The following is a 16,428-nucleotide window of genomic DNA, read 5'->3' on the forward strand; positions in this document are numbered from 1 at the left end:
TGATTTTATGAAACGTTAGTAATTTAATTTATTCCGAATTCTGTGTGCACTTGAACTGAAACACAATAACAGATTTCAGTATAATTTTTAATGAAACATATTACATATTTGATTTTTATTCGGTTTGCATCGATTTGCCTGAAGTAACGAAGCGGTTGCTAACAAGAGTCTTAACGTCAGCAGATATTGCGAGTGTAACACAATGCTCCATGTAACGTGTGACAGTTGACCACAATAGTATTCTTGGTAAACATCTTAAGAAGGAATTTTTCAAATGAAATGATATTCTTAAGTATTGCAGATTCGCTTCAGATATTCGATTTGTTCACTTCTCTGAATGTTTTCTGAGGTCTTTACCAGATTTTTACGTTGGGTAATTTGGTAGATAAACTCTATGGTAAAACGAATGCAGTCTTAAAGAGAAAATAAATCAGTTGTTGGGCATTTACTATAATTTACTGCCTCTTGTTTATTAAAGACCTATTAAAAATAATAAATTTATTGGAGCTCTGAATCTACGTACAATTTCGTGCAATAAATTGTGCTCCACTGTAAATGTATTTTTAATACAATTAAAGGCGAGAAAAACACCTCTTTTGTTGCGGGCCGCGACAAAACGATACGTTTCCATTTTCATTGAATTTCAAATAGGTTCGTATATAAAGTGAAAAAATATGTATTTCCGATATTCAGTATTTTCGTTATAATATTAATCCACAGTTATACCGATTTTTATTTATCGTCCTTCCTTTTATTTACTTTTATATCTTCTTTCCTCAACATTCACAATGAATAAAATACTTTTAAACTGGATATACAAACTTGTGAAGGTGTTGAATCGTAGGATGCTAGGAAATTGTGTTTTGCTATATCTATCACATCAATTGATATTCGGTTATTTAATTGCTTTTTGTTCTTTTTAATTTCATTGCCTTGGCACTGACATTTGACCCGATCTCAAAATGTTAATTATAAGCTGAGGTTTTGCTAAAAAGTGCTTGTATGTGGAAGCGATGTTGTGTTTATCATCGTCACCATTATTATTTCATGTAATGCACATATCTATTGTTAAATAAATATTCGTTTATAGCACGTTGACTTAAGACCTGCCAATAACGTAGTCGACGACGAATATTTATTTAGCAATTTACATAGGCAATGAGGTACGAACATTGGTTGCAAACATTGGCAATGGCCTATTCTGGACGCAGTTGGTAGCCAGCCGCCTCGGGGTCCGCGAGGCGACGGCGGCAGCAGCCGACAGCACACGAGGAACCGACGCACACATCGCCGCGTCACGCACAATGAGAAGAGATACCATTCAGGTATCCGAAATGGAGCCCTACGATTGGTAGTTGCCACAGACATGCACACAAACACTCTCACCCGACACTACAGGATGTAGACAGGATACATTTTAATGATACTCTCGAGCACAAAAATCCAACAGAAGAGGTTTCGCGCTCTCTTTCTAAATAATGAGTTAGACGTTGGGCGTTAATTCATAATATACAGAATTTTATTTTACTTTAATATAATATTAATAATATTCATATTTAATTGCAACGTAATGTCAAAAGTTTTTCCTTAATCTAATTGAAATCGGTTGTCGTTATAGCGCTCTATAATGTCGTAAAATAATTCGCGTCAAGATAAAATGAAATTACCTATTTCATTGAAGCAATTAAATCATTAAACTTGCGTTACACTCAAATGTATATCAAACAATTTTCTCGAACATAGACGACATTGGTTATCAATAACAAATTGCGAGTGTTCACTCATTACGCACACTAATTGTGCAGTAAATTTCAGGAGCGTTCAAAAAGTTTAATTGTGTGGCAGCTGCACGAACGTGCGACTTATATACATACATACATATGTATGTAAGTATGTAAGTAATAATAGACTATTGCAATACTGATATAGAGACGAAGTTCCCTCACACCGCTATGTCTAGAATTTAGTCTGGTTTAAAAAGAAACATGAAATTACTGTACACAAACCGCCTCGGGTAACTCCGTTGCACCATTGCATTGGAGTAATCTACACTTGCTCGTTACTTTATTAAAAATAATTTTGTGTACCAAACAAAATGGCTCATACGCTAATATGTACAATGATACGGAGCCAGAATAGGGTTGTAAGTAAAATAGAACATCAAAACTGAATTAACCGTCTGTCAAGTTTTTCATACGAACAAAATACAATGTAATTACATACTAAAACGAAAAGTCATAAATTAGATCTCACTTAACAACTAGCCGGCAACCGACATATTAAGTACGAACTAGTACAAGTTGTATGAATCGTTAAACGATAAAGAAAATTAGTTTACACGCCTCGTTTTCTTAATAAACAACATTGGTAATTGATCGGTTCGCTGTACACCAACTCACTAAATCTTCACAAGTATCTTTAATTACACCCAGTTATCTCACGGAACTGTGAAAAACAAATAACGGGTAGCAAACGATACGTTACGCCTTCGTCAAATATAGGCCAATGGTTTAAAAAAACTATTACGGTACTCGTATGTTAATGTTTCGTAACAGGAAAGCTGTACTGATGAAATTGTTGCATCTCTAATGTCCCAATCCGTGTAATGAGGGCGCTTGCTTATCTTCGCGCTCTTTGTAAGTGCTTGATCACTTTTTGAGCCGCAGACAGTAATTTGTTTGAAGCATTCGTTTTAAGATGAATCTCATTTGTGCACATTTTTTTTCATACAATCATTCCCTATATATATTACACACGACACACGTTTTCGAAGACCATTTAACTCAAATGTACATATTTACATTAGAAGCAAAAAAAAAACCATGCTAAGTATCTACTTTAGCAAACAAAAACCGGTTACTTAAGAAAAAATATCAATACAATATACCAGTTTACCCATCTGGATATTTTAAGTGAGAAGTATTGTTTATTGAATCTTGATGCAGTTTATCGGTACGGTCTCACGATGCGACAGATAGGACTCGCTAAAGAACCACAACTGCGCGCCATTGTTTCATTTCTTTTTGTTTTACTCTGAATGTTACTCCAGGAATCTCCATTTTGCTGTCGATCCGCGTTTTATTTTTGTATGATCTAGCTGTGGACTACTCTTTAAAGAAAGTTTAATTGTTTCTTTATTGGTGAAAAAGATTTTAATAGTCCATCAATTTAGCCAAAAATGTTTAGGTTCAAACTAAGATAAGTGAACTTCTATTGTTGCACATTTTTATTCACAGTAAGCGTCTGTGAAAAGTTAGTTTAAAATAAAAACTTGCTGGTTATTCTGATCCCTGCTGGGAAAATTGTAGCTCGTTTACATAAAATATTTTTCCTTCGACTTCAAGAATAAATGTTTGTGCAGTGTCCCAGACGTATAAGCTCCTTAACTCGCTAAAGAACCACAACTGCGCGCCATTGTTTCATTTCTTTTTGTTTTACTCTGAATGTTACTCCAGGAATCTCCATTTTGCTGTCGATCCGCGTTTTATTTTTGTATGATCTAGCTGTGGACTACTCTTTAAAGAAAGTTTAATTGTTTCTTTATTGGTGAAAAAGATTTTAATAGTCCATCAATTTAGCCAAAAATGTTTAGGGAAGGTTGTAGGTATACTTGTAAAAATTCGCATAGAGCTGAAAGGTACGAATGTTCGGCCCACTATAGTAAATGAAACATGAGAAGCCTCCATTAACAAAAATCCATGTCCATTGTCCATGTTACCAGTCTATGCATGACTAACTGACACGTTCAGTGATTTGAGTAAAATGTTGTTAAGAGTAGAAGCTGTACAAAGAACATATACAAAAATATTAAATTAATGCTCCAATTTAATATGTGTTTGAAAATTCAACTAATTAATTGCACATACCTAATTGCGGGGTGGATAATCAATTCAAACAGTCATATCTGGGAGCTTGGTATGTGCATACTGTGTTTGTGTTTACCTCTGCATAAATGCTGTAAATAATTGATCTGTATTCATCTAATGAACGGTGCATAGTAAATCTATAATACTAAAATATTAACTAGTAAATGCACCGGATGTGCTGTATTAAATCTATTTTGGATTATTGATCTATTCTGGTACACCAACATGGACAAGCAGGAAGCGTCCGCGCGCTTTGTTTCGAATAATCGATTTTCTCTATAACGCACGGATGAGACGACAGTACCTCTTTGGTATAGTTAGTAACTACTGATATTATATTCATAACCTGTTGTCTTACCCTGATGAACAATACGCTGTGCTAATGTTTACAGTTTATTGTCCCTTAATCTAATAACGTCGACATACATTCTACCAGAATTTTTGGTATGATGCCAGGGTTATTATGGTGCATAAAATCGACATGATTGAAAAAGACTACCAACACTTAAATATGGACTGTATCCGTAGGAATGGTTAATTGGTCGTGTCTAATGGATTGGGTAAGACAAATAAAAGTGACGCGGCTTCTATTCTCTCGTCGCCGGTACGTCTTCGTTTTGTAGTATTTTGTGTGTCAGTAGAGCACACCTGCTAGCGGCTGTGACGTCACACGTGAAACACTTAAAATTTTCATGTCAATGAACTTTTTCGTACGAAAAACAGTAAATCTCCGAATATTGTTTACAAATAAAGTAAAGACTACTCTCTAAAACGAATAATATACTCAACTTCAATAACATAATTATTTGTTTTCAAACAAAACACTCAAACAGCAATAAGGAGCAATTTCTTTAAAAAATCTATCCAATAGGACTTCAAATAAAAGTTATTACATCTGTACAATTCTCTTGACGCTGTCGATAAATTTTATTAAAGGCACGATACAAAAGGCGACCTAGTCAGAATGGCGCAGAAAAAGGTAATAAACTTACCTACCGTAAGTTAAAAGGTACTGATTTTAGTAATATCGAGTGTACACAAGACAAAGCAAAGTCTTTCGAAGAGATTGTTTCCGAATCGAAAAGGTAACCTGCTTTAGAAATAGAACCGACCACGAACGACTGTTTACATGAAAATAAACGCGGAAAATATTTTTGCTTTGCGTTATTGCACATATTACAACAGTAAAAATATTTATGGGTAATAACAGCTTTTATACGTTGCGTAGGTTGCGTATGCAGGTTCTTTATGAAGTTGAAAAGTCCATTTGAAATAACCTATTTTTGTAAGTAAACTTTTTAACTCTCGCTCAGTATATACGGGTTTCGTCTTCGTGCAAACTTTTACTAACTTGCTGTGTGTTTGTGTTTAATTGTTTGTACCGGTAGAATCTTCCATACTCAGTTCTGTAGCAGCTTTAATATTAGCTCTTTACAATTTCTTTTGTGTTGCAAATTATACCAGAAACGAATGACCGGTGTCAAGTAACCATTTTACATTTATGATGTCTGTTTATGGAATTTAAGTTAGACTTAACATAATTTCAAGCTGATAAAAATAAAATTAAACGTAACTCAAATTCACTGATATTAAACTTTATTCAATTATCACCTTGTAATTATATCGCCTATTATTAATATTAATATCGCCTCTGGCTAAGATTTGCTTCATTTATTTAATACCCGGAAGGAGTTTATACCTGTTAACCAACAGATTAACGTTTAAAAATAAATCTTTTATAAAACAAATATTCGCAAGTGCACAGCATTCATTAAACAGAGAAGAACAAGTTAGAATTAAATTATGTTCATTTCTGCGCGACTTTTGAACGGTTTAAACTAAGTGCGAATCGGACTCGAAGGGTTCCGTCGCATTTATTGAAAACGGGAGAAATGCTTATTAAAGCCAAGTGAAATGTTAAATCAAGTGTAGTTTTTACGTACCTGTTGCCGCTATTAATATAGAACTTCGCATTTGTTGCATGGGTATTTTTATAGTAAAAGTTTTAAGTGTCCAGCAATCGCAGTTCATAAAATGCAGTTTATTCAGAGACACACAGACTGACAAACAAACTGATGGGTATTAGTAGATAACAGAGTCCGATGTTACACTATCGATATGGATTCCTAAAAAATTAAAGAGCAAAGGTGGTGCTTACATTTTCACCACCATTTCATTCATTTTGAACAGTTAAAACCCACTAACGTCAGCTGGGGGCGGCAAGTGCGAGCAAAGCTTTGGAGAGCTTAAATTTAAGTAGCTTTGCGCAGCCTTTTGTTGCTTGCTCATAGACGCGTATAGAAAGTGAACGTTTGTTTGTGTTCGAAAGACCGTTGCAGTAACACCCTTTTTAAAAATAAGATATAAAAGTGTCATGCAATAGGAATATTTATTTTTAAAGAATTAAATTTTAAAGTGACTTTTGAGGCTTTCACAGCCCCTGGCGGCCATACTTTCAATTATTCTAAATCTAAAACCATTGTTTATTTGATTCAAAATTAAAACTACTAACTTGAAAGTAGTGTGGTCTACTTGTGTCAAACGAACCCACTGTAAGGCAATATCAATTAAGATTTAATTAATAAACAAAGGAACTGCTTCCCTTTGTTTACAACTTAACAGCTTGTAAAAGGAAATAAGTATCTAGTATTGTATTGAAACAGTCTGGAAATGAGTCTCTGACTGAATCGCTTTACACTGGAGTTTTAATTAAAGGTTGCCTTTTTCACTTTTTTGTTAGGATGAGAGTGAGTAACTTTTGTATTGTCGTTATGAAACATTTACTGCTGTAAAACATTTTCAACACTTCTGTCTGAAAAAAGATGAAAGCTTGCAACGTTGGTATAGGACGAAGTTATACTCCAATAAACCGAGGGAATTTATACGTAACAAGATGCGACTGCATACAAAGCGATAAGCTGAATTCCGGGATAGTGTTACATGAATGTTTTGTAACTATTCGGGACATGAGCACCACTTCCGAGCTGTGCTTGAGCAAACGCTAGTTAAGACGAAAACAATGCGTGCATTGCCGGTAAGTCATGCTAGTTCGCTAAATACGAGTTCCCCGACTACAGCTAGAGGAATGTTCTCGTGAACTTTACCATCAAAGCCGATATTACACGTCCGCGTTACTCGGAAGCTTCTTGGTATTTTAGTGCATATATCAATATATGTTAACCAACGCATATAATTACCATTGTTATTTAAAACGAAACGATATTGGTGGATTTCCCACTGGAAAATACAGCATATGAAAATGTAAATATATAACAGTAACCCACATTATTCGTTTATTTAAACAAAAAAAATATATATATTCAATTTACTTATATGGATGAAAACAATTCTTAATATTTTCTCATTACCTAAGTAAAACAAACTGTATTGATGCAAAAAATGCGAATAAACAGTTCCCATTACATTTTTAAGTATAAAACAATCGAAAATATCAAGTTTCAATGAGAAAGAAAGGCTAATATTGCTTATTACACGTTACTCATTGTTTCTGGGAAATGACGGGATGTGGGATTTTTGTAATACGTCCCTAATAACAAATTTTGTTGAGTTGTGTAATAAAAAAGTATGTGTAATACAACAGGCGGTTGATGGAATTGCCGAGTACCTAGATAGGTGTGATAGATCAAAGACTATTTCACTATAAAACATCGCAACACTGTGTATTTCTTTCAAATACATTTTAAATATCATACAGTTTTGTGGTTGTGCTATAAATGAATGAATGCTACAAAGAATTCACTGTACACTATCTGCAATAAAAATCAATCGTGCTCTCACAGCAGCCACTATAGATAAACATCACCCACAAACGAAATATCATAAATGTGCGCAATTGCGACAGTAGGGCGAAGGAAATAGAAAAATTACAAGACGGCGCTCTCCGTTTGCGGAACTTTCAAACAAATTGTGTAGGATAGACATTTTATTAAGAAATTCAATATTTTCTCATTAAACCTACCTTGAGAAAATATTTTCAGTTTTCTTTTTTAATGTCATTCAATCTTGTGTAATGGAAGTGAGCAAAAATGAAATTATTTCTACGCTCAAGAAAATAAAATCAATTTACCTATCAATACTCAGATAGAATTTTACACCTAAACACAGAGTGGTTAAAATATTAGTTGCTTTTTTTAACAAACACGTAACGTTTTTTTACACCTAAACGTTTAAATTTAACATAGACCTAACAACACGTTTTGGTTTGCAAAAAAACAAATGGTATTTTATAATTTTCCACACACATACACACACAAACACACACGTGGCAGTTACCAATACCGGGTCCCTTATAACCTTGTATGATTGAGTCACGTAACACACTGGGCTCGATATTTTTTCAGCTTCGTTTTTGTTATTTTTTAGTTAGGAAAAGGTTTTTTATTCGTGTTACACTTAGTCACTCTGGCATGACTGTCGAATGCATTGGTTTGCTAGTTGTGTTCTTTTTTCTTTATAGAGCAGGCGATGTACTCATTGTAGGAAAGAAGAACAATTCGTTTTTTTTTTCTCAGCACGTGGTTGCGGGTTTAAATGAGCTTCGTAATGTAGTTAGATGCACACTTGATTAGTAGTTACTGCACTTTTTTATTGACTACTGTAATTCAAACTTGTCTTAAATCCGTCGTTGTTTCGACTCTTTCCGTTCGTAAGGTAAGTGGAGTGTTATATTCGTGTGACTTATAAATAATAAATTAAGATAATATTGCTGCTGCAATGAAATTCATTCCACCGTCTTCGTCGTAAATTTTAATATTACTTCCGAGGAAAACATGCCATGCAAGATAGAAACATTCTGTCCATTTTATATGTGACAAAATGTGATATACAGCCTAAGGCTCTATGATGTTATCTCAATAAAAATATTGATTCTTCTTCATACTAGCTGTTTTCAAGGGGATCAAATATATCTTTTCTCGCTAAGTCAACGAAGCCCTCGAAAGCCGTGCTTTAGGAATATCTTTTATAATGTAATATTGTTTCCTTTGAAAGAGCTTAAAGGGTTTTATATGACTGGAAAGTGCATCGGATATTAACTTTATTGTGTACCCGTCCGGAGTTGAAGGAAATTGCGAAAAAGAGAGTTCATGTTGTTGGTACCTGATATGATAATTACATTTGAACGGATATTTGTGTTACTTTTTCCAATTTATTTTCACAAATGGTTATTAGCGCCAATGTAATTGGACAGAAATGTGTTGCGTACAAATGAATGCTGAAAATCTGATACTGTTTCACCTAAAGATATTTTATACTCGCTAAAGACACGTGCACAATTTATACGCACCACCACGGCCTCTGCTCGAAGCATTGCGGATTTACACCGACCCGCCGACACGCCCACGTCCATACCACTTACTCGACCATATTCAACAGGTTCAACTTCCAACTGTAAGTGGACAATTTAGTATTTTCTTTATCCGTACTGAAGCAATGCACCTACTTGAGAATATGTTACTGTAAGTGGACAATTTAGTATTTTCTTTATCCGTACTGAAGCAATGCACCTACCTACAACTCTGACGACACTATTTATCTGAAATTCAAATCTCTCTTAAACGATTTCAACACGTGTCCCGTGCATCTATTTATTACGGGCAGTTAAGTTTGCGGGTTCATTTCTCCTGTGTTCAGGAAAACTAAATTATGAAAATGCAATAATTGACAAACACAGTGACATGTCTTTTTGTTATTACCCTACATTATTTTACGATCGGCTGAAATATCGTCGTACAGTCGTTACCCTTGAGGTGCCTAAGTCAATTCCTTCATCATATCCCTTCGGTCCAATCTAAATTTATCCCATAATGTGTCGGATGCATGGTAATTTCGCAAGAGCCTTTTATAACTCAGGTCAGTAGGTAGTGTTATGTAAGCAAAATAGCTATTTGTTTTGTTTATGTGACAGTTTCAAGAAGCATTGCAACGTTTAGGTTTTATTGCCGAGAGCAACGTTAACCTAAAAAAGACTATCACACTTGAGCTTCATGTGAACATACAAATGAATACCAGTAAAAAGTACGGATTATATATTTTAAAACATAGTAAACCTACAATAACATGATTTATGTTATTTGTCGATTAACACATAATGCTAACATAATTCTAAATGGGTAGCTTGTTACACAAGGTACAATGGCGCGGCCTTGATTGGAAACTTGTATAACAACTAGCCAAACCGTTGATTTGCTGGTCTATTTTGTATTGCACATTCTTCTTTACCGCGTGACGTGAGGTACGTGCTAAAATATTCCAATGTACGCTAACAGCCATGGACATGTTTCATCGTTTTTTTACGAATGTACATTTAAAATTTTATGCGAAACCATACCCGCATAGTTTGAGCTAATATTGACGATGGAAGTGTTAGTTTTAGAATAAAAGTACAAACACTATTCGTTCGTTTGCTTTTACGTTCCGCAATCCACCTATCTATAGAAACTAGAATTCAACGAATCACCCGATCCAATTCTCTATCACCCAATTGATACTGTAATACCCTGGCTGATAACGTAAAAGCTTATGTATCTAACACTGGACGACTAACCTAACCTAAATTGTTTATATTTGCCATATTAGGTACTTACTAGATTAAATTATAACCTACTAGATTAAATTATACCTACTATATTAAATAAAACGGTTCATAATTGCATTCAGTGCAGCTTATTTAAGCGAAAGATTTATATTTTTGTTCATTTTCACAAATTTTATGGTACCAATAAATCTAAAGAAATTTAATTAAAACCTGCTTGCTCTTTGCGATACTTCCAGTATTAATCTTTTCCTTTGGGTGCTAAATGCAGCGCGCACGATGTTTTTATTTTGCTCGTTGTCAATTGGTTTATTAGTTTATTAGCAAGCAATGAATATTGTAATTAATACACCGCTCTGTGGCAAATAATAGACTAGGTGTTAAGTTTATGTTGTTTTTATCTGAAAATGAACAACTTTCTTCGATATCAATTACCGTATTATTGTTTTATTTATGACTAGCGGACCCGACAAACGTCCTGTCTACACGTCTTTAATTTAAAAAATTGTCGGATCCAATGTAAAACATTCCAAAAACAACAACTACTAATAAATTAAAAATTAATTTAAAATAAAAATTATCCAGCGGACAAAATTGTGAATCTAAACCATTCTCAGATCCCCTTGAACACACACAAAAATTTCATCAAAATCGGTCCAGTCGTTTAAGAGAAGTTCAGTGACATACACACTTACAGAAGAATTATATATATAAAGATATGATGTTCTAAGGATAAGTAAGACATTCAATTAATTAAGAAGCCCATTAGATTCTGAGCTTAGATTAAGTTCGTGGTTACTAACTCATAACGAACTGAACATTCGGACCTAGAAGTAGCCAAAGCTTAGATTAGTAAAGTCGTACTTGGACAAGTTAAATCTAGATATTAGAATTTCACATGAGCATTCAGAGATACAAACTAATTTCTCATTTAGTCTAATACTTATCAAGAGCAGTAATACTGCTAAGAAATTCAGAACATGTAGCATTAAATTATCATTACCAGCGTAAAATAGAAATTGTTTTGCAATAACTTTGAACAGTTCTCTCCCTTAATTAACTAGACTGTTTTGTTCTGAGAAAAGTTGTTGGGAGTTTTTTTGAAACTTGATCAACGATTCTACGGAGTGAACTGACCCGTGAGATTTTCAACACCTGTGTCTCCTCTCCTCTTTACCGATTTCCAGTTTTAATCAACAACATCTAAAGAAACTATAAATTACTTAATAATACTTTTACTCTATCATCGTCAATTTCAAAGTACTTTTTCAATAAAATATGAATGAATTAAAAGGGCTTTGCTTTTATATTAATATAGATTAATTGTTTTGAACACGGAAGTTTGATGTATTTGTTTCGTCCCTAGTATTTAAATATGGGACACATTTGAGTGGTAATACAAATAGTCGGTGTCATTAATATACGTATGATACGAACTCCGGGCCCATATTTTTGATGACACTAATTATTTTAAGTGTTTAATTAACATTATTCTTGGTTCGGGACTAGTAAAATCTAATTGATATAGTTTTGTATTAATTAATATACGACGATGTCCTTAGTATCATGTCTTTCATCGTTTTGTTTATACATGCAACTATAAACTTATTGCGAATTTATGTCTGGATGCACGTATCAAGTCTATTTATCAGAAAGTAAACATCATCATCTAATAGGACTCTTAAAGTAAACACATACTTTTGCACTTTAACTAATGTATTTACTAGTTAAATGGCGATGTATTTCGAGTCAACATTACTAATTAAAATTAGGTATTCGTTAACAACTATTAGTTTATCTATACAAACATACTCAGTATTAATAAAACTTTCTACATTAACATAACTAGTAAACGATGATCAGTCGCTTAGTTTTAGTCAATGGAACCGCACTTTCCATTCCATCGGCCGTGCACTGCCCGGACCTAATTACGTACAGGTATTTAGGTAGCCATGTATACTTCTACGGAAATCCACATCCGCCAAGTTGTAACATTGTTTATTATGATATAATGAGTCTGCACGTGAGGGACTTCACGCGACAATCTTACTAATTAATGCCACTTACTTTAAAGACGTTTAATTGATTGAGCTCCACTGGTAGCGACACACAAAGCACGATGTCGTCTGTTAACGAGAAATATAAACTGCATGCAGATTCGAAACCAAAAGGGCTTAATTCTATTGAAATGATAGCTCTTCTTCAGCAAAGATAGCGACCAAGAATAACCAATATGCAGACATGCACAATCTTCATCTGTAATATTGTTAGCACATTTTGGCACGTTCACGGAAATATTCATAACTTTTTACACAAACCCTCTCCGATATCTGTCAAATCAGCTCATCTCGTTCCCGCTAGAATTGCACTTCCCACAAATGTCAACGACGTTTGTCTGTCTCATCTTCAGGTTTTCAAGAGCCTTATTATACCGCCAGGACTTCTTTCTGACTACGGCAAGTCGAGTCCACTCAAACCTTTAATTGTTTTTTGTTGCTTGAACATTATTGTTTTTTCACAAGTACTTTGTTCTTGAAGGTGGAGAAAATGCAACGCTTTTCTTGCCGCCTTTAGCAGTTTTCTTGTTTTTCTTTCAGTTTGTTCAAGTAATAGAATATCGTTATTTACATTTTTGCGTCAGCGTATCTGTTGCTGGGGTAATGGAGGTAACTTCTTTTCTACAGTAACTTGATAAATATTTAATTATCTGGATTTTTGAGACCAATTTACTGCATATGTAACCCTTTTTACTGCATAGGTAGGTATAAGAATTCAGAGAACCTTCTCATCCGTAAGCACTCTTTCTCAACCTTTGCAAACTCTTGGCCGTTAATCTGGCTGTTGCTGAATTGTGGCGAACGTTGCAATTTATCCGCTTTGTCGTTCTTTAGTTTTCTCTGCAAACAGTTTATTAGCTTTTACGTAATCTTACACATTGTTCAGCCATTTCTCGTAGAGCTGTGCTATGTAAGCTTAAAGTTAGGCGACATGGTTATTATGATTTTCTCTTGTTGAAGCAATGTTTATCTTCAATAAGATATTTCACACCACTGCGATTGTTGACACTTCGAAAAAAAAAATAGCGTATTTGTAAGGACGGGACTTGGACGAATTAAACAAGATGTTGATTGTTACACGTTCCGTTTATTAATGCTCTCTCCTATTCTAAGATACAGGTTATATTCTTAAGTCCTAATGCTAAATCACTACGTCACATATTAATGACGTTTGTATAAAAATATTGTGACGTTTATTTACAATACTGGTTAGCATATTACATTAGTATTTATTCGGCGTACACCCAGACAAAGTAACCTTTGTCTTTCAATTTTCTTAGTACAAGGTCAGTCTGAACTTGTACTAAGAATATCCTTTCTCAATTTCACCTCTACTTGACTTTTCTTTAGGTCTCAGCTCCCAAAACTAAACTTTACATACGATATATTATATTTATTATATTTCAAGGCATGTTAAATAAAAACAATTAAGTTAAGAGCGCATTGCAACACATTGAATCTTATGGAAGTTTTCGCAGAGTAGACTAGGGTAAATAACTTTTGAAGCAAATAATAATATAGTAGAATGGATAAGCTAAAAATGGAAGAAAACATAAATTCCACTCCATCCGAGTTAGGGAAGTGGGGAGTCCCCCCTCCCCACACCCTCTTCGGAAGAAAAAATCGGTTTATCGCAATTTTCGGTGAAATTGCAAGTCCTATGGAAAAAAGTTAAATGGTAAAGTTGTAGGTAACAAAAAGATATACAACTTTTGTATTTACACTTTTTACATAACCTCATTTTTTTGGGAAAAATTCAATCCCATCAAAAACATCCTGTAAAAAACCCAAGTCTCGCAGCTCAGTCTTTCTACCGTCAAAAGTTGTGAGATCCATGTAATACCAAGTCGGTTAATCTATTTAGTGTCTACTTGAAGGACCTTCTGTCTTAAGTTATTACATAAGTTATTATCATGCCAATATTAAAAATATTTAACGTTTTAAACAAATAGATCGACTTGGACATCGCTTGATTTGATTATTAGTATGTATCACACTACACAGCACGACGGGCCAGCGACCAACAGGAACGAGAGTTTCAATCGCGTGAGGCGCGAGAGACTAAAGAATCTAATATAATATTGTAATATTCATTTTGTTTTCATGCGATGTCCAAGTCGATCTATTTGTTTAAAACGTTAAATATTTTTAATATTGGCATGATAATAACTTATGTAATAACTTAAGACAGAAGGTCCTTCAAGTAGACACTAAATAGATTAACCGACTTGGTATTACATGGATCTCACAACTTTTGACGGTAGAAAGACTGAGCTGCGAGACTTGGGTTTTTTACAGGATGTTTTTGATGGGATCTCCTTTTTGTAGAGCCTTTCTTTTTGATACCATCTACTTCTAACGAATTTTGTTAAAGGTCTTATGATATTTTCTTATTTTTATATGTGACATGTCCAATCATGTGTTTTTCATTACGTCGACCATTTTACAAGTAATAATGTTGTTCAGTTTCATGGGCTAAACACACCCTTACCCACCCTATACCCCCTCCCTTGCCTCATATGGTAGGTACCTATCTACACCTATTAAATTTATAACCACCACCAACCACCAACTGCATAAATAACTTTGTAATCCCATATATTTATAGGGGATTACAAAGTTATTGATGCAGTTGGTGTATTTGGAAAACTGGACCGAAATTACAAAATATTTAAGTTTTCCCATGATTAAGACACTAAACTCTATATGTATTCCAAATATGAAGCTTCTAAGTCTGCTAGTAGAAGTGCCTTGGACTTTTGATGATCGGTGAGTCAGTGAGTGACAAAATTTAGAAACTTTAACAAGTTGTCATTCTTAAACTACTGGTTCAAATTGACTGAAATTTTAAATATTCCGTGTTTATACAATGCCGGATTAGTTACTGAAGATTCAGGTTTCTTGCTTTATCCACAACCGAATTATAGGGGGTCGAAAAAGGCCCGAATTGCTTCGAGAAAAGGATGGTACGGCCGTGCCGCTTTTTTTTTCCTCGACTTGGCGGGGGCACTGCCGTGCCCCCAGAAAAACTAAGTTTTTGGTGTTTTATTTTTATCTTTTACAAAAATATATACGAGTATATATTTTTATTGGTAAAAACTTGCCTTTGTATGCACAAAACACACTTATGTTTTGGAATTGAAAAAAATACTTTTTTTTTGTCAGGAATTGATTATTATAAATACCAAAAAATTGCCTAATTTTCAATAGAAAATTCACGCGTCAAAATATCAGCTTTTTTATAAAATTCGTGCTTTTTGTTCGTAGAAATTTCTACTTATCGAAAGTGTAAAAAAATAAACGTTGCTATGGAAAATGTTCTCAAAAAAACTAAAAAATCTCGAATCCAAAGATTTTTTTTCATTATTATGCACAATTTTGAGCTATTTATTACAATTATCTCATGTAGCGTAAAATTTAATGGCACATTGACAAGTAAAACAAAATATAAATTGAAATATTCTACTATAATTAACAATCAAATAAGTTAATAATGTTTATCTATACATATAATAAAACTTGCCTTTGTGCACAAAGGCAAGTTTTCAACAAATTTTGAAAAAAAAAAAAATTTGTAAAAGATAAAAAAAACCATTAACTTTATTTTTTAATTTTTCACAAAAAATTGAGGTTATGTAAAAAAGTGTTAATAGAAAAGTTATATAATACCTATCTTTTTGTTACCTACAACTTTGCCATTTAACTTTTTTCCATAGGACTTGTAGTTTCACCGAAAATTGCGATAAACCGATTTTTTCTCTTAAACCCTCCCCCCTTCCTACTTCCCGAACTCGGATGGAGTGGAATTTATGTTTTCTTTAATTTTTAGCATATTCTCTTCCATTTCCAATAGGTTTCATTCTACTATATTTTTTCATTACTTTTTACCATTATTAGAGGTTTCGACATTGATCTAGAGGTGATAAAAATTCGCCCGAAAATCTGTGATTTC

The 16,428-nt window shown here is 33.8% G+C and overlaps 1 protein-coding gene and 1 long non-coding RNA gene across 21 annotated transcripts in view; one reads left to right on the forward strand and one right to left on the reverse strand.

Moving 5' to 3' along the window:
• LOC118267499 (disco-interacting protein 2) overlaps positions 1 to 16,428 on the forward strand; it is a 118,452-nt gene that overhangs the window by 37,491 nt on the left and 64,533 nt on the right. For 10 of the 20 annotated variants that reach the window (XM_035581533.2, XM_035581542.2, XM_035581550.2 and 7 more), the window contains exon 3: positions 1,212 to 1,325. The exons of the other annotated variants lie outside the window; for them this stretch is intronic. In XM_035581533.2, coding sequence (XP_035437426.1) covers positions 1,212 to 1,325 — 114 coding nt within the window. The remainder of the gene's footprint in view (positions 1 to 1,211; positions 1,326 to 16,428) is intronic. 20 annotated transcript variants of the gene reach the window in all.
• Positions 1,253 to 14,193, reverse strand: LOC126912347 (uncharacterized). Its single transcript, XR_007706982.1, has 2 exons — positions 9,392 to 14,193; positions 1,253 to 9,323 (listed from the first exon to the last, which is right to left on the reverse strand). It is a non-coding gene; the product is annotated as an uncharacterized LOC126912347 (long non-coding RNA).

The sequence above is a fragment of the Spodoptera frugiperda genome, chromosome 25 (assembly GCF_023101765.2).
Source record: "Spodoptera frugiperda isolate SF20-4 chromosome 25, AGI-APGP_CSIRO_Sfru_2.0, whole genome shotgun sequence".
NCBI lineage: Eukaryota > Metazoa > Arthropoda > Insecta > Lepidoptera > Noctuidae > Spodoptera > Spodoptera frugiperda.